Source organism: Pseudopodoces humilis, chromosome 13 (genome assembly GCF_049639895.1).
Source record: "Pseudopodoces humilis isolate 2021_Gansu_Grassland_sample_001 chromosome 13, ASM4963989v1, whole genome shotgun sequence".
NCBI lineage: Eukaryota > Metazoa > Chordata > Aves > Passeriformes > Paridae > Pseudopodoces > Pseudopodoces humilis.
The window spans coordinates 14,537,612-14,555,497 of NC_142212.1; the positions used below are offsets into that span (position 1 = coordinate 14,537,612).

Genomic DNA, 17,886 nt, shown 5'->3' on the forward strand with positions numbered 1-17,886 from the left:
TTTCTGTGAAAATTAGGCCATGTATTTATGTGCCTAAATATGGATTTAGGAGTGTAACCTTGGAAACCCCCTTTTTTTTGAAAATCATGGCGAATTTAATATGACAGAGATTAAATTTAGCACAAAGGGCAGGTACTGTTACTGCTGCCTATCCACTGAACCCAAGCAAAGAGAGGGCTGCTTTGGTGTACGAATCAATTAACACAGTTACGCTGCTGAATCTGGATGAAAGGGCAGCGCCCAGCCCCAGCCACCCTCATCCAGGTCCCCCCAGCCAGGAGCCCTGTGGGCTGTGTGGTACCTGGCCCCACGGCCCCACTTGCCACGAGGCACACTCCTGCTGCTGGCACATCTGCACCGACTCCGGCTTCGTCTTGGGGTCACAAAACCTGTCGTTCAATTGATCTTCTCCAAACTGGCACCACGTCTGGCGGTGCTTGTGCCCTTTTCCACAGGTGACCAAGCACTGCAAGGAGAAAAGTGCAAGCTCAGGTGGTGCTGGGGACGCACAGCCAGCTCAGCACCTGCCCTGGCACTGGAAAATAAACCTGGAGACCTACTGCAACTACTGCTTAAAAAAAACTGCTGGTGCTTAAGTGCAGCTCTTTAGCTAACATCAACATGTCCTAGGAGATGTGGAAGTGTCTTGTCAACAAGAAGATTGCTCTCAGGAGCTGGTCTAGAGCAGGGGCTGGAGCATGGAGAGCACAGCTGGGCCAGAATCCTTCAGCATGGGCAAAGTGAGACCACAAAGGCTCTTGACTTCCAGCAGCTGTGAAACACGGGGCAAAGGCACAGCACTGCCCTGTGGGGCTTTAGCTGTGCACAACAGGGTGCTTCTAAAAAACTTGTTCCTTCTGAGTGCGCTTTTTAAGGGTCTTGGCTTCTCCAGGCTGTGAGTGCCTCTTCCACTGCCCCGGCGTGGCTTGGACTGGCACCAGCTCGAACCAGAAGATATGTTTCATAGAGAACAATCCCTGCTCCCATTTAATTGCTTTCATTATGCCCTAAAAGAACATGACTCACAGAAAAAAGAGAAATTTGGCCACAATGATGATGAGCACCCTTTGAAGACTGCTTTCCAGCACCCCCAGTCCTGCCGCAGAGACAAATCTATCAAGATAGTTTTGTTGCATTGCAAAAAACACCAGCAGCAGTAGAGGAGGTAATAAACAGCAGAGAGAAGCTGAGCAAAACATCAGCAGGGTGCAATCCTGCCCTCCAGTGACAGCCAGAGCTGCCAGGGCTCTTGAGGACAATCTCAAGGGAAAATGAGGGCAGAAGGTATTTTTCTTCCCAAATATACAGCAGAACTATGGAAAAGCTGGGGAGAAATTACTACAGGATTGGAGAGGCATTAACCCTCTGTGGCTTTGCAGGGAGTAAAGTGGCTACTTGACCAGTGGTAACAAGGCAAATGACTTTGCTGCTTGTCTGAAGCCTCCCTGTGCACAGGCTTGCCACTTTCTGCAGGAGGCACAAACAAATCGTGACAGACAAGCAGGGATGGAGACACCTCTTTTCAGGTACCAGCTCCTCAGGGTGGAGGACCAGCGGGGTGAGCCCACCCTGGTGACCAGCACCCACCTCGGACCAGTCGCCAGTTTTCCACTGTGGGCACGAGAAGTCACTGCATCGTTGCACCGTCAGCTTCTCCTGCTGGCTGCACTTGCTGTCGTCCAGGACGTCGTTGTAGGTGTTCACACACATGGCTCGGCGCCGCCGCGTGCCCCCGCCACAGCTCTTGGAGCACTGTGAGGGACACACACCCCGTCAGTGTTTCCTGCCACTCTACTGCTACTGCCCCCTCCCTCTTTGCAGTCACTGTGGAGTGACTGCAGGAAACCTCCAACAACAATTTACGCTTTGAATAACAGGCTTTTACTTTATGTATTCCTTAAAAAAGCTAATCTTGCTAAGCTTAATAAAATGTCATGGCAATGTGTTTCACAAATTCATTTCAGGTTATAGCCCCCTTATTACTTTTACAAGTGTTGCATTTCAGTTCTCCTAAATGGCTGCTGCTTGTTTTCATTTTAGAGATATTAACTCTCTCTGACCAGTCATCCCCCTTCACTGTGACCTCCCTGGAAATCCCCAGGCTCATCAATCTCTTGGTGCCTGCATTCAGGAATTTTCTTGTTGATGCAAAAGCTAAGATGTGTAAAGGAAACAAATTTCAGGAGTCCTGTGACGATGGCAACATGTCCTCCCCAGCTCCTGTCAGTGGTGACAGCTTTGATGGCAGAAGACAGCTAGCAGAGCTTCATGAAATGAAGACAGATACTTAAAGTATAGATTAACTGCAGTGGAAGGTAAGGAGTACCAGGCTGATTCAGACTGAAGTGTCCTCCGGAGGAAGCAATGAAACCAGAGCCACTGTGACCATTTTACATATATTCTTTTAGCAACCTTAACAGCTCGATGTACTGTTGTGCAAGGAGCAGAATCTGCCATGCCACAGGAGCATCCCTTACCTCAGTCCAGGCCGAGTACCGCCATCCTCCCACGTTACAGTCTCCAGTGCACTTCTCCCTCGTGCTGGGCTTGGCCTGGCTGTTGCAGAAGCGGTCATCCACCTTCTCTATCTTGCCCTCCAGCCGGCTGTACTTGGAGCAGTAGATCTCCAGGGTGCGATAGCCCAGCCCGCACTGCGCCGTGCACTCGCTCTTCCTCGCGATGTGCCACCTGCGCCAAGGACAGCAAACATCAGCCCTGGGCTCTGCAGGGAACATCTCGAGGGTTGGACAGAAATAAGGAATATATGCTCTTGAATAGGAAGTTTTGGGTCTGTGACACACTTCCCAGTGCTTTGGGACTTCCAATTACCCTGGCATTGCTGCTTGAAGGGAAGGAACTGTCAGCAGATCTCAAGCAACAGAAGGGCAGCAAAGCCACGTTGTAACCCTGTGGGACCAGCCAAGGTGGCAAGGGGAGTTCATGGCCAGGCAAGGAAGGAACACTGCTCTGAAAGCTTCTGAAAGCTTACCACCCCATGTTCCCCTGCACCTGCCACCTCAGCTTCTAAAAACTAAAAGCTGGAAAATACAGCATCAGAAAATGATCTGCACAGGCTTGAGAGGTGTCCCACACTACACAACATCTACAAAGCAGTTTCAGCTCTCCAAAGGAGAAGCAAATGACTTGCTACAAGACTCAAGCCCCAGCTGTGTCAGCAGGGATTAGAGGGGTTCTCCTTGACAGACCAATTTCCATCCTGCTGCCTCCTCCATGAGACAGACAACAGGGATGGTGCTGGAGGCCCCCAAGGATCCATCTGGGGATACACCCCTGCTTCATATCAGCCCAGCTCTGGAAAGGGATGCTGGACATGAGGCCTGATCCAGGGAGGTGCTGGAGACCCTGAAGCCAACAGGAGCCCACTGCCCCTCATGCCTGGCAGGGGTGGCTTCTGGGGGAAGAGGCAATGACATCCTCTGGGGTTAACCCCTGGGGCGCACAGAGCCCCACTCCCAAGCCAAGAGAGCAAACTCTATCACAGCCCAGAGAAGAATAAGATCAAGGGGATTTGGAATCAATAGCTCCTGACTGGTGGGAGCCCCACATCCCTGCATGCCTTTCAGACTCCTGCGTTTGCCCTTCTCAAGTTTCCAACGTGTTGCAATGGCAACTGCTGTTACCGCGACAACCCGGCCCGCTCGCCGCTTCAGCAGGGCTGGAGAAACCCCTCGGGAAACGTGGCCACCTGAATTGCTTCACCAGCGGCTGCTTAATGCCACCATATTTCAGCCTCAGGAAGGAAAACAGATTGCTTTTTAAAGGAAAATGGGTTGTGATGATTTAGGCTGTGCTCCACCAATTCCAGCTTGCCTGGAATTGTCTGGGGACAGCCCCGAACCCATTCTACACTTAAGCCTATTCTTTGCTTTAAATAAACTGAAAAATCCAAGTCTTAGCTATGTTTTTGCTTTAAGTATATGTTTTCCTCTATTTGCAGGCTGTATGTAAAATGGTGCTGAGCATTTCTTATCCAGGCAGATGCAAATTTCAGGCCCTGTATTGCACAGGGAGATTTTTCAACATTAGAGAATTTTTGTTATAGTTAGCCCTAGCTGAATCCAGCAAGAGAAATGTAAAAACATTGAAAAGTGCCTTTCAAAACACCACTGGTGGAGGACAATCCCTCTGGGTTGACAAAGAGGCAACTACCAATCCTTTTCTTTTTCAAAATCTAATACAGGCTGGTAAGAAAGGGAATTATGGTGAGAAGCAAAAGGCAAGAGGAGTAAATAAAAAGTACACAATGTTATTTATATACACAGTGGAGCACAGTGCACCTTAATTCACATTCTGTGTTACAAGGCTCAGTGGTGGGGTCAGGCTGGGGGATTCGATCGCATCGCTGGTCTGACACCGTGAGCTGGTCTGACTCTCTCTTACACACAGGCTTCCTTTTTCGTTCTCCTGCACAGAGAAAACCAGCACTTGGTTTGAGTCATGCAGCAAAGTGATCAATTCAGTTATTTCTCTTACACCTTTCATAGTCGTATTTAAGAAATCTTTAGGTGTTCTTTTCTACCTCTGTCACAAACAGGGAGGGGGTTTAAGACTAAGCAGAGCAGAAGGGGTTTATTGCAGATGGGATGGACACAGGCAGAGAGCTGCAGAACCCCCACAAGGATGGGCTCTGAGTGAGTATTTAGCAGGGTGGGCACTGGCAATGATTGGATGTCAGACCCGAAACCAGACACTGGCGCATTTTGCAGCCTTAGGAAATGCCTCATGACCTTTTCTGTGCTTCAGCTTCCTCACCTGCAAACCAGGTTGTGAGGCTCACCTGGCTGGGAGGGGCTGTCAGGTGCCCTGCTCTGAAACCCAGAATCACCTCGTAGGATGTTACTCTCCACTACAGACCAGGGAAACAATCGTACCCACAGGGTGAGAATCTTGAAGAGATCAGAGAGGGATCTGACAGCAATGCCCAAATGAATCCAGGAGAAAACTTAGCCTTCCCAAGCACCCACCTTGGCAGAGCTTACTGCAGGGCTGCCATGGGCCATGCTCATTCCAGTAAAACTGCTGAGGTTTGTCTTCAATAGGGATATTGAATGTGTAACGAACGTCAGGATTGTACAAATTGCCCACTGATAAAACCTGAGAGGAAGAAAAATGAAGCAGAGTAAACCAACAGATATCACTACCCACTGTTTTCAGTCCAACAATGCTGGGCAGACTTGTCCATACACACAACATATACTTCACCTGAAGTGTTATTTCTTGCTCAATCCGATCTGTAGAATTAATCCTTTCAATAGTATTATCGGAGCCGCTGTATTCGATCACAGCATTCCCAACTTTGATTTCCCTTTTAAACATACTGACGACAAAGTCTCCATTTAATATAAAGTCTCCTTGACTGTTAGATAAGGCTGCATAGGTGCAAAAAACAAGAACTAAAGAGGCAGAATTAACTCATACGTACATAACAATGTGGGTCATGTGCTCTCAGTGCTCCTTTCCCTTGGGGGTGGGAGGAAAACCCCACTGGCACTCTCAAACAGAAAGGATGTACAGTGAGACATTGTGCCTTCTCTTTTTTTCCACTGGAAAGCCTCCTAAAACTGAAGGCTGAATTCCTGAAGTTGTTGCTGAACAGTTCATCCATAACCCAGTGCAGAGATATCCAAAAGGCATTGTGGGCTGGCTGCTGCAAGGAGCACATGTAGGCTGCATCCCCACATATATCACAGAAATAATCCTACCCAAACCTTTTCATTAGCTGTGTGGATAGGGTGACTTCCCTGGTGTTTCCAGGTGTGTTCTTAGGGTAAAATGTATGCACTCTAATTACCTAAACATAATCTTCTAGTATGTGAGTACAGGGAGTTTGTCAGTATCTCCCCCTTTGTCTCCCTCTCCCTCCTCCCCCTGTACTTTTTATTATTCCAAATCTTAAGGTATGTGAGAGCTCTGGAGGCTTAAAGCCTAAATGCTTTATAAAAGGAACAGTTTCCTGAAAACAGCAGTCTGCTGCACAACTTCACACTAATGCGATTATGTAGCTAATTTCCTAAGTTAGTTTCCCCACCATTTCACCCATCACAGCTACAGCTGCTAAAAAGCCCCTGTACTGAAAAATCTAAACACCAAAACACCAAAGGGAAGGCTTTTCCATTGAATGAGGAGAGATAATGAAGCAAAACACTGCTCAGTAGCAAACAGACATAGACAGAGAAAACTTCACAAAGCAGAGGCTACACTCAACCAAGTTTCACACTTCAGAGTGTTATTAGTGTATTAGGCAGTAGTAAAACTCATTAAAGGATTCCTTCTCTTTTACTGTATCTCCTATAACAGTAGGTACATCTTGGACCTGATGACAACATCTAATTCCTCCTAAATTGTTAAGCAACTACAAGGTTCACAGTAACTGAGGGCCCAAGATTTCACACTCAGTGAGCTGCAAAGTAAGTGGACACATGCACACTTCTCATTTGCTTCCAGTCAAGCCTAATGTGAAGAGATGCTTCCCCAGCAATATTAAAGCAACATTAAAGAAGATTTGACTTCATTGTTTCCCAAGAAGATTAAAGGCCCTCCATGAAGAGCTGAGAAGTTTGGGGCTCCTTCTAGGGTGAACCAGTTTGAATAGGCACAACATATGGAGGATTATTTTTTCCAGGAAAGATGAAAAATAAAATTTGTCTCCTTTCTCCAAGACAGAAAACTCTGAGACCTCAGTAACTTTTTTTTGGTGCTGATGTACATTCATGCTGCACCACCTCAATTTTTTGCCTCAATGAAGGGCCCAGCCACATGGATGGCATTTCAGAGTAACAGCCAAGGCTGACAGAATTGCCTCTCTTTGGTGCACGGTGGTCTCTGGTACTTGCTTCTCGAATGTGTCTCTTTACCTTTGGTGGGCTAGGGGCCACCAGCTAACTCCCCTTTTTAACGTACCTAGATACAGGAATTTAGTGAGATAGAACAAGATGAAGTGCCCTGTTCAAAGATCTAAGTACAGGACCCCATTCTACTGGAACACAGCTGGTAGTGTAAGGCACAGATGTGCAAAAGAGGAGGACCAGAGACTCTGAGAGACCCCAAACAGGACTTAATGGCAAAATCAGCCTTCAACTGGGAAGTGTAACATCAGTCATGATGTTCATTTGTATTGTCTCTGCTATTGAACGCAAACAGATCTATGGGGTGAGTTAATGGTCATGGTGGAAAAGACACTCATGGCTGTGCTAACAGGATATATGTGCATGTAGCAGAGTGGTCTAACACAGAACCACAAGCATTTTCATCTGCCTCTAAAGACACAGCCACAGATTAGAGAAAACAGTGACTATGAATGTTCAACAGACAAAGGCCAAGTTACTGTAAGGTTTAAATCAAGCCAACATTTTTGGTGCAGGATATTTCTTTACAGTTACATGTCACTATCAGGCAGGGACAAGAAGGCCCCACACTAAGTGAAATCAGAATTATTATTCTCAGAAGAATAGAAAGTAATTTCTCTTTGTATGTGTTTGCACAAACATCTTTCAGGACACAGCACCAGCCAAAGCATGGTGACAGTAGAGACAAAGTTGCAGTGAGGGGACTCCAGCAGAGATCAGAATCCTGTTTGATTCCCGGCTTTGTCCCTCAGCTCCCACCCAGGCTCAACCATCCTTCACAGCCCTAGACACACCCTAAGGGAACATTTCTTACAGCTGGTGAACCTCCCAAACTTTGCATCTAGGATGGAATGAACAAAACAAAAGGAAGAAGATAAGGCTGAATGTTTGGCAGACAGAAAAATTCTCACCAAGAAAACATCTCCTTTAAATTAATTCTTCAGCCTCCCCAGCAGAGAGCTGCCAGTAGATCTACCACCACAACCAGACAACCAAGCAGATTTCTGGAGTGAAATAAGGAGTACAACTCACCCAGGTAGTTGTCATCCTCTGGTTTCCCTGAGTAACTGTGCTGGCGCACATCAATGTTAGTGGCACCGGCTGGGATGCGAACCACAACGTTATAACCTAGGAAAGATTTAACAGAAAGTCAAGGCTATTACACAGGCATTTGGTTTGTTTTCTACAGGAAAAGGGAAATGAGCTAAGTTACCTCGCATTATACAAGCTGATCCTTTTCATTTAGGGATAGCATAAATAGTTATAAAATGGAATATACTATAGCTAGAAGGATTTTGTATTTTACATCAGTGTTTTTGTAGATTAAGTGCCATAGTGGCTTTTATAGACCCACATTCTTCACTTTTAAATTTTTAGCAACAGATTCTTACCATAATGCACCGTGTTAAATGTGCCTGCAACAGTTTTGCATGAAGAATTATCCCCACCACAAACACCACATTTATCTCTTCTTGCTTTTGAATTCAGCACATGATCACATCCAGCTTGCTTTAAGAGAAAAATTGAAAAAAATAGATTGAGCAAACACAGACTAGAACAGCATTGACAAATCTCCTAATTAAGGCACACAAAAGCTGTGTATGCAAAAGGCTGCTGTGAGATAAACTGGTTTGCTTCCTCACATTTTTCCACTAATTTACAGTGTGGCCATCCCACAAGGTTTTACAATAAAAGACTTTTACAAAGCAAGAATCAGAACAACTGTTTGCACCAGGTAATGCCTTCACTAGAAAAAAGATTCTTGCATCAATTTTGCCCATAGAGAAAAGTGTGAAGAACAATTGTGAATGGTACTGTAGGACTCTGGGGTCTGATCAGGAAGAACTGGGGGAAAGCACAGAAGGAAGCAACACTGGGATTTAGGCTGAGACTCCACAGCCCTCAGTGACTTAGGACAGATGCGCCAACATCTTCCACTTGAGTGTGTCCCAAGAGCTGGTGAATGGTCTAGAGTAAGATAAGGAGTGGCTGAAGGAGCTGGGAACCTCAACCTGGAGAAAAAGAGGCTCAGGAGAGACTTTCTCACTCTCTACAACTACCTGAAAGGAAGTTGTAGCCAGGTGTGAGTCAGGCTCTTTTCATAGGTAACAAGCAACAGGACGAGAGAAAACAGCCTCACATTTAACAGGGGAGGCTTAGATTTGATATTAGGAAATAATGCTTCACCAAAAAGGTTGTCAACACTGGAACAGGCTGCTCAGGGTAGTGGTGGGAGTCACCCTCCCTGGTGGTATTAGAAGACATGTAGTAGATATGGCACTTGGGGACACGGTTTAGTGGTGGACTTGGCAGTGCTGGGTTAATGGCTGGACTTGATTTCAAAAGTCTTTTCCAACCTAAATGATCCTATGATTCTACATGTGGCTCTTCAGCAAATCTGGAGGCTGGCACAAATTTCAGACCATTTGGGGCTTACAGAGCCTGCAGATGCTGCTGGCATTCTCCTAGCGAAGAGAACATGCCAGCAACTGCCTGGAGCACAGCACAGAAGCGCCAGCCCGCCCTACAGAACTGCCATCCCCCTTTGGTGAGGAGCAGGGACAATGATTACCCGGCACAGGCCCTGCACGCAGATGTCGTTGGTGTCGGGGCCGCAGGGCGTCCCGTCGATGACCCGGTCCCGCAGCTGGTAATAGGCCGTGTTCCCCGCCACCCGGCAGAACAGCTTGCACCGGTCCTTCATCAGGACTGCAGGGAAGGGAGGGAGACCAGGAGCACGTTATCTGAACACCCTCACCCCTAGCAGCGATCCAGCAGGCAGGATCTGCACCCCCCCAGCCACTTACTGCCGCTGTATTTGGGAACCCAGCGCACATTGGTGGGCAGCCCGTTGATGTTGAAGTGCTTCCCATCGAAGTCGGCACACTGCTCATCCCGGAAATCCTTCTTCAGCTTTGAGCACGGTTCCGTGTTGCAGGATTTAAACTTCATGCGACGACCCACGCAGTATTTCCCACCGTTTTTGGGTCTGCAGAGACAACACCAGGCTGCAAATGAGGTGGAGTTGCAATTCTGCAACCTGTTCAGTACAATCAGGATTTGCAACAGCATTTTGTAGGCTCTGTCTTTGTACATATCTTTAATTAATATCCCAGGTTGACAAGCAGGAAATGTTATGCTGGTGTCTAACAAAAAAAATCACAGATGCAATATAAAGAGATGAAAAAGAGAATATTTGCTTTCTGATGGATGCCATGGTAGTGAGAGAAACCAGAAAGGAAAAGCAACATCTTCTTCCCCATCTGAGGATTTATTTTCACACTGAGGGATCCCACTCAGGCCTGTGTTTCCTTACAATCCCATCAATTCTATGGATTTTGTGGTTGACAATTTGCCTTTGATCTAGTGGGTTGCAAATAACTAAACTACACAGGAGAAAAGGCTTCCTTTCCTGCAGAGGCTGAAAGGTCAGGCAGTACTTAGTCCTTCAGGATTTCTAGTCCCAAATGTTAAAAATAGTAATGCCAAGCACTTTTAAACAACTTTACCTCCACATATTCCAGAAAGCACCAAAGACAGCCAATAAATAACTTATCCCATTTTATAGCAGGATGACACTGGTATAAACTGAGGAGATCTCATCCAAGTCACATAAAACCCAGTGGATAAGCCTAGGAGAAGCTATCATTTTAAATTTCCTGACTCACAGATTCAGGACTGTAGTCATAAAACTATTTTTCTCATATGTAGATGAAGCCTTTGCCAGAGAACATCACTCTGGGGACTGAAAGAGCCTCTCCCATTCCATCTGCTGCCAGCAGTGGTGCAAGAATGAGCTACTCATTAGAATAATCACCAAACCTACACCTTCTACCTACTCCCTGAAAAATGAGTGCCTGCACTAGCAAGAAGTGCAATCAGAAGAGCGACTTGCCAGGCTCCAACATCCTGGCACCCACAACTCCTGCCTTCCAGGGCTGTTCTTCAGGATCAGCTCTGCCTTACCTGGGGACCAGGTGCCCATCAGTGCCTCAGGGATGCTGGCAGAATGCTCCTTCCCTTGGAAGCTTGGTTGTGAAGGAACACACACAAGGTTTGCACACTTGGAGAACCCTTCAAGATGCAGGTAAGAGTGATAAATGGGAACCACCTCTGCCCTCAGAACAGAGATGCTCACCATGAGATCTCCACCTTGCATGCAGCCAGCACCTCTAACAAAAGGGATGGCACCCTCCCTGCACATGCACAATGGTCTCTACACACACTGTCAACAAGTTCCTGCAGCTGAACAGAATTTTTTAGCATCTCAGCACCTCCACCACCCAAGGAGCCCAGCAGTGCCTTTTCTCCCACAGACAACAACTCTTCACTCTTACGCTCGAAAATTCCTTGTGACTCAAGTAGCAGAGTTCCTGTGAAACAAATGAGAGACAGAAGCACAGAACAGCTTGCTCTTGCCAAATGATTGCCTGCAAAACCGGGAAAGGCAGGCATACTTCCCACCACCCCATCAGCACCACACTAGGGATGCTCCCAGGTCTGGCAGAAGGAGTCAGCTCCTTGAGCAGCTGCAGATGAGATGCTGAGCACCACCAGTTACACATATGGGATTTTTCCTCCAGTCACTGAGATCCTCACTGCTGTGGTGCAGACCCCTCTAGTCCCATCCTAAATACCACAGGGTATGATTTGTCCTCTGGCACAGCCCTGAGCAATAGCTACAAACACTGGCTCTACCTGCTCTATGAGTTCTCACATGCCATCTGGAAGTGAAATGCCTGTCACTTACAAAGGTTTCTGGTGTTTCCAATTAAGCAAGTACCAGTGATAAAAACCCCAAGCAACTGCACAGTGCCCATTGCAGATTCCTGATTACAGACTGATTTTACACCTTTACAGCTCCTAGTGAAGGAGTAAGTCTAAACCTGTTTTTTACTGATTTTGTCTGTTGCCCACTTGTTGTGACAAACAACTTCTTTGAAGTTACTTGATTACACTTGGGACAGCTCCAGGGCTATCCCAGCACAGCAGCCCCAGCAGACACAGCCCAAACCCCTCCTTGCCTTGCAGGCACGATGGCAATTGCTGGGCGTTTCCCAATACCAGAGCCCATCCCATGGACTATTCCCATGCAGGCACATGAGCTACCTCTAGCTACAAAGGGACATCTCAACCATCTTATTACACAGAACACAGGGAAACTTCTTAATCATGGCAGCAGCACACTCCAGACCTGGGTGAGTCAGTCATTCATGGGGGAATTAACAGGATTTGTCATTTTTACTTGAAAAGCATCTGTACCTCTGCAGGACTGTTGCAGTTTGACAAAGCCTCTGAATGATACAAACCTTTAAGGGAGCATTTCTTTTTTAAAAAAATTGCAATTACAACATTTTTATGGCAACCACATTGCTTCCAATATAAATGAATTTAACTAAAATGAAACTCTTAACTATTTAGTTAAAGAACATACAGGAGCCTTTTTTTTTTTTAAGGTATGTCTAATAAAATCCAAAAATCCCAAGCTACTATTTAGTTTTCTCTTCTCTAGACAAGACCCCTGAGATTGAGATAACATTGACACATGGACACACCACAAACTGAAGGATGTTACTAAAGCTTGCCACCGTGTTGCAAACTATCAGCTTTGTAACCCTGTCAGTAAATCTCCTTGCAGACTGTGCTGGGGGCCTAAGCACACTCACACTTGTATAAAGGATCAGCTGACATTTAAAAACAGCTCCAAACTCCCCTGACAGTTACAGAGTGTTTTAAACCAGCATTGCTTCTCACAGAATCTGAGGGACAGAAAGAGCTGACCCTGAAAAATAGGTCACCCTCATATAACATCGATTTTCAGTGTCATGAAGAAATACAGCATACTTCATTCTTTGTAATATTTTTATGGATCATCAACAATGTACCACAGAGACAGAAGGGAAAGCAGTACATGCATAGAAACCTCCTTGTTTTGCTTCCATTTTGCTTCTCTCAGAATCATCTATTCAGCCAATTAACAGCCAGCATGGCACTTTCAGTCCAGTCTCATTCCCCTGACAAGCTCCTGCACACACCCCAGACCCACTGCACTCCTCCCAGCAGCCCAGAAACTCTCAGGCCCAGAGAATGATTCCCACTCCAAGAGGCCTGAAATACATGATGCTCATCACCTTGAGCATCTTCACTTGCAGATTTTGAGGCAGCACCCAGCTCCCAGCAGTCCAGGAGCACAAGGTGCAGACACCCTACCAAGAAGTGCTGTTTTGGGGGTGCTTTGCACCTACCCCACAGGCAGCAGCTCTGCCTGGGAGCACTGAGGCTGTCACAAGGAAAATACCCAGGAGAATTAACTGCAGGGCACATGTGTTCATCCGCACATTTGCCCACGTACCTGGGCTCATGTGTGACTGAAGAAAAATCTGTGAAGCTCCAGTGTGCACAGATCAGTTTGAGATATCCTTCCCTGCATTCCAGGAAGCCCTAGGACTGGAAATTGGTTGGTGGCTAGCACAGTTATCTATACGTGTGTTTACATGTCAGGCTCAGACAGTTTTCAGTGCAGGTGGATACTTCTGTGATGGACTAAAATGCAAATGTGATCTGACTCACATCCAGAGATAGCACTCTCCCATCCAAAAAGCCATTCCTGAAAATAGGGTATTGACATCTTATCAAATATGCCCTTTCCCATAATTCTGCAACATGTCTTTTTTGAAAACCAGGGCTTTGAAAACCACAGACCCTCTGATGATGTACCACAGCCATGGGCTTTGTCCACCAGCCAGGCTCAAATTCCCATGTGGGCAATCTCAGTAAGAAGGGTCTGGTCTGGTTAGCAAACACATTCCTTCAGGGTATGTCAAAACAGTCTGTTGCCATTCCAGAGGCTTACATCTCTTCCTGCATCTCTGCAGGATACTCATCCATTTAGGTGTCAGAGCACTCTCCAGTGCGAGGCAGGAGCTGCAGCCTTACTTTCTGTACCATGGAGGGAATGGTAATTTTCAATGCCAGATTTAACACTATTTTTACTGGATGCAAGAACCCACCCCAGATCATCATGCACAGAAAAAACTTGAAAAAGCTAAACCATCTTGGAAGATAAAAGATTTACTGAGAATTATTTCAGACCTAACTCGCGGTATCTGGGTTGGGTTTGCTGCCTTCTATAACAGAGGAGGAACTGTCTCTTTTTGAAGTACTCTGGGAAAGGGAAAAGGCAAGAGAGCATCCAGTGGAGTCTCACCCATTTGTATAGTTTTAGCAGATCCATGATAATGGGGACACAGGTGGTGGGGGCTCACATTATGGTGTCAAACCAACAACCAGTGGAAAGTTCTGTGGATGGTGCCAGGACAGACTACTCCTCACAGAGACTTTGTGAGGGGCTGGAGAAGAGAGGCCAGTGCCAGCACAAGGCTCAAGAAAGGGGGCCTGGAAAATAAGCACTATCAATCATAAGGAATTCTTGAGCAGCTTGGTGCCCAGTGTGTTTAGATGCTTTTGCAAATCCCAGCCACGGCAATACACCTACTGAAGCACCAGGATACAAACCACAAGCTATTAGGGAAGATAGAATTTCAAATCCCTTGGCTACCCTTTAGGATAAAGGAGATTTTCTATCACAAAAAGCTATCAGTCTGAATAGATGCCTCTCAGAAGACAGGAATACATCTCGCTGACAGCATCCAAAGTTTCAGCAGCAGAGCTGGAAAAATGCTTTGTTTTTGTCTTTCCATGGCTACCAAAGACCATATGGAGTGTGCTGACTCAGCACAGCCAGACGAGAGCTCTTTGCACTTGTGTTTTTCTTAGCATTGTTTTAATTAACGTGCTGGTGTCCCACTCTCTCAGCCTCAACTTTTGACACTTGCCCAGCTGTGCTGAGCAGCCATCTCCTGTTACTACACCACCAGTGTCATAGGCATAAGCTCTCCCTTCTCCCATTAGCAGTAATCAAACTATCCCTGGCACATCCCTAGTGGCAATTTCCTTGGCAACAAACCATCCAACACCAGTGATGAGAAACAGGAATCTTTTTAAGACCCCTCAGTGCAACCATCCCTACAGACCCCTCTCCTCTCTGTATCCCAGTCCCAAATAAAAGCCCAGAAAGCCTCCTGCCCACCCCTTCTTCTGCAAGAAGGCAGTTAAACAGAAACCAGCACAATTCACAATTTACGTAAACAGGCTGTTTCATACCAGTTGCTCAAGCTATTACTGTTGCACCAGCTACATATTTGTCTCCTTGAAGCCCACAGCAAAATTCCCCGCTGTTTCAAAGGGTGCAGAGTTTTGCATTCCAGGCTGATAGCAAACATTTCTGAGTGCCGCTTTTTAATGGGGCACAGATTTCTGCTGAGGTTTGGCTAGTCTGCACCAGCTGAAATGTAACTGTATAAAGGATCAGCTGCAAAAGCAGCCAAAAGCTGGAAAACCAGACAAAGCAGGAAAAAAAAACTGGTAGAAAACTTTATTATAAAGGCCTGTAGAACAGCTGCAAAAGCAACCTAAGGAGGGGTAAAATGGTGAAAAAGGAAGGTTCCTTCCTTTCTCCCTCTTTTCTGAATCACAGCTTTGGAGAAACACCTCTGGAAGTGGGACCCCAGCAGTGCCCCCACAGGAAAACAGAAGTTTTTTATCCCTCATTGTTGAATGGATCCCTTTTTAGATCACTTCACCCACACGCCAAAGACAGGATCCTGCCTCACCCATGCCGGGCAAATCTGTCCATCCCCAGGGCAGAGCCACCTGTCCTTGGCACCCACAAGGACTGGGGACAGCCAAAGGTGATCTCAGCCCACTTGGGCAGCCCAAACTGCTTTTGCCCATCTCACCCTGTTGCATTCCCCTCTGTGCACTCACTCGGGCCTGTTGCACTCTCGAATCGCCGTCTTTATGCCGCCGCCGCAGGTCCTCGAGCAGGTCCCGAAGGGGCTCCAGGTGCCCCAGGCTCCGTCTGTCACCGGTGCCTCTCGCTCCTTGGGCACACACATCCCAAACCTGCAGTGCTGCATGTGAAGGAGAGACATGGCAAAGGTGAGACTGTGCTGCTTTGCATTAGGGGTGACCAGCCTGGGCAACAACACCCAGCCTCACTTATTTCTCAGCCACACACAATGATTTTGCAGTCAAATAAAACTGAACTACTTTATATTTTGTCTGTCATCCCCATATTTTTTCTTTCTCCATACCCTTAAATGGCAACGTGAAGAGAAGTTGCTGAGTCTGTGGAATGATTTATGGGATGAAGAGCGATGACAACAGTAACCACTGAATATTCCCTGTTTACTGGTGCTAAGCAGCACAGCAAGCTCAGGCCACTGGCTTTTCAAAAAGCTGCTCTATCTGATTTCCTGGAGAGCTGCAGAAACTGTGCCATGTCAGGGGAGGAGACAGGCAATGAGGAGAAACACCAGGGAAAACGCAAACCTCCCCACTACTACCCAAAGCAGAAAACTTCCAAATCCAAAAAGCAAATAGAAAAATTAATTCCTCAACCTCAAGCATTTTTTTGTTTTGTTTTTTTTTGTTACACTCAGACATAACATGGGACTTGCCAAGATCTTGTCTACCCTTCTGTTTTCCAGCTATGACTCTTATTTTCTTTTGTTTAGAAAGCTGGATTAAATTATGGTGGCAAGCCCCCATCCCCACTTTCATGGTATAAATTGTGTCCTTTGGGGTATGTTTACTAGATGGACTACACAGACCTCTGCAGAAGTGAGATCTAGGGAAGAGTCACCTTCTGACCTCAACAGAGTGAATGGAAAAATGTCCCCTCTCAGTGAACAGTGCTTGATACAGTTGATTTAAACCCAGAGACATGCAGATGCCTAAATCTTTGTAATTATGGGAAGCCCAAACATTGCTGATTGCTCACAGATTAGAAGAGGCTACAGACTACAGAATACAGGTAGAGAACATCACTAAAATATTCCCTTGCAGTATTTCTGTGTACCAGGTGCTGTTCAGATCTGATAATCTTTATGGGAACAGGGTCAAATTTGCTGATGCACTGTGTTTATCCAGCCTTTCCACTAATAGCACAACAAGGTTGTGTCAAGACACACCACAAGCTCATCCTGCTTGTTTAGACACCCTTAAAACCAATTTGGATAGAGCTATCCTGGAAAACAGAGCAGAATCAAGGTGTTCTGGGGCTGTGCATCCCACAGGACACCAGCTCTGCAGCACATGGGACACCTTTTGCCAAAGAAGGCTGACATGTTACACAGCTTTGCTGATGAAGAAAGCTGATCTCAGTTGCATTTGCCCATGGACATGGTTTGCAGGACAGCTGAAGAACTCATAATTTGAGTCTTGCATGTGCTGTTTGCTCAGAGACAAGCATGGTCTTTAGGCTGCAAAATGCCCTAGATTTGCTTTCATCTGAAGATCTGATTCCCCAGATAAAACTGACTAAAACCCATCTGCTACAGTAAAGGACAGCAATAAAATCAGCTGAAATTCCTGTTTCTTTGCTGCAGGACAAACCCTTAAAATACACAACTCCTCCTGGCATTTAGAGGTTGAAAACCTGAAGGTTGGGGTCCCTATACAGGTCCAAAGAGGTCAGACAGCTATCATTAAACAACAGAAATACATGACACCAATCTAACAGTGCTGTCCCAGTGGAGAACTACTTGCAGCAATGTTGATGCTCACAGCTAAATATCTAACCAGAGTCATGCCTGGCACCACTGACCCAGGGAAGATGACTGAATAGCTAACTAGTGAATGAACACAGCTAACAGACCGTGACATGACCTATATGTCTCCCATCCCATGGTTGAGTATTAACCAGGAAGTCATCTACATCCATTGATTTTATTAAAAATTTGGGGTTTGGAGTTGATGGTAAAGTGAAGCAGGGGAAAAGAGCAGCTGTTTTAAATAAATGGCAAGATTATCTTATGAAAATGCAATGGTGCTTCTTGGAACCACACTGTGAACAGTCTGGCTGTGCAACTTTTGTGCCTTTTGTATTTTAAAAATAATTTCTATGTTGAGATATAGCAGAAAGACTAAAAGCCTGCCAGGGTCCTCTTTCCTATAA

The 17,886-nt window shown here is 46.2% G+C and overlaps 1 protein-coding gene across 8 annotated transcripts in view; it reads right to left on the minus strand.

Annotated features, from left to right (window-relative positions):
* The window catches only part of ADAMTS9 (ADAM metallopeptidase with thrombospondin type 1 motif 9), a 79,536-nt gene that overhangs the window by 39,205 nt on the left and 22,445 nt on the right, over positions 1-17,886 (minus strand). For all 8 annotated transcript variants that reach the window (XR_015773710.1, XM_005522011.3, XM_014251677.2 and 5 more), the window contains 11 exons: positions 15,693-15,838; positions 9,674-9,855; positions 9,439-9,575; positions 8,258-8,375; positions 7,899-7,994; positions 5,224-5,390; positions 4,986-5,115; positions 4,299-4,425; positions 2,478-2,688; positions 1,588-1,752; positions 302-466 (listed from right to left, as the gene is read on the minus strand). Coding sequence is in view for 7 of the 8 variants with exons in the window: in XM_005522011.3 (XP_005522068.1) it covers positions 302-466; positions 1,588-1,752; positions 2,478-2,688; positions 4,299-4,425; positions 4,986-5,115; positions 5,224-5,390; positions 7,899-7,994; positions 8,258-8,375; positions 9,439-9,575; positions 9,674-9,855; positions 15,693-15,838 (1,644 nt within the window). In the remaining variant the exon portion in view is untranslated. The remainder of the gene's footprint in view (positions 1-301; positions 467-1,587; positions 1,753-2,477; positions 2,689-4,298; positions 4,426-4,985; positions 5,116-5,223; positions 5,391-7,898; positions 7,995-8,257; positions 8,376-9,438; positions 9,576-9,673; positions 9,856-15,692; positions 15,839-17,886) is intronic.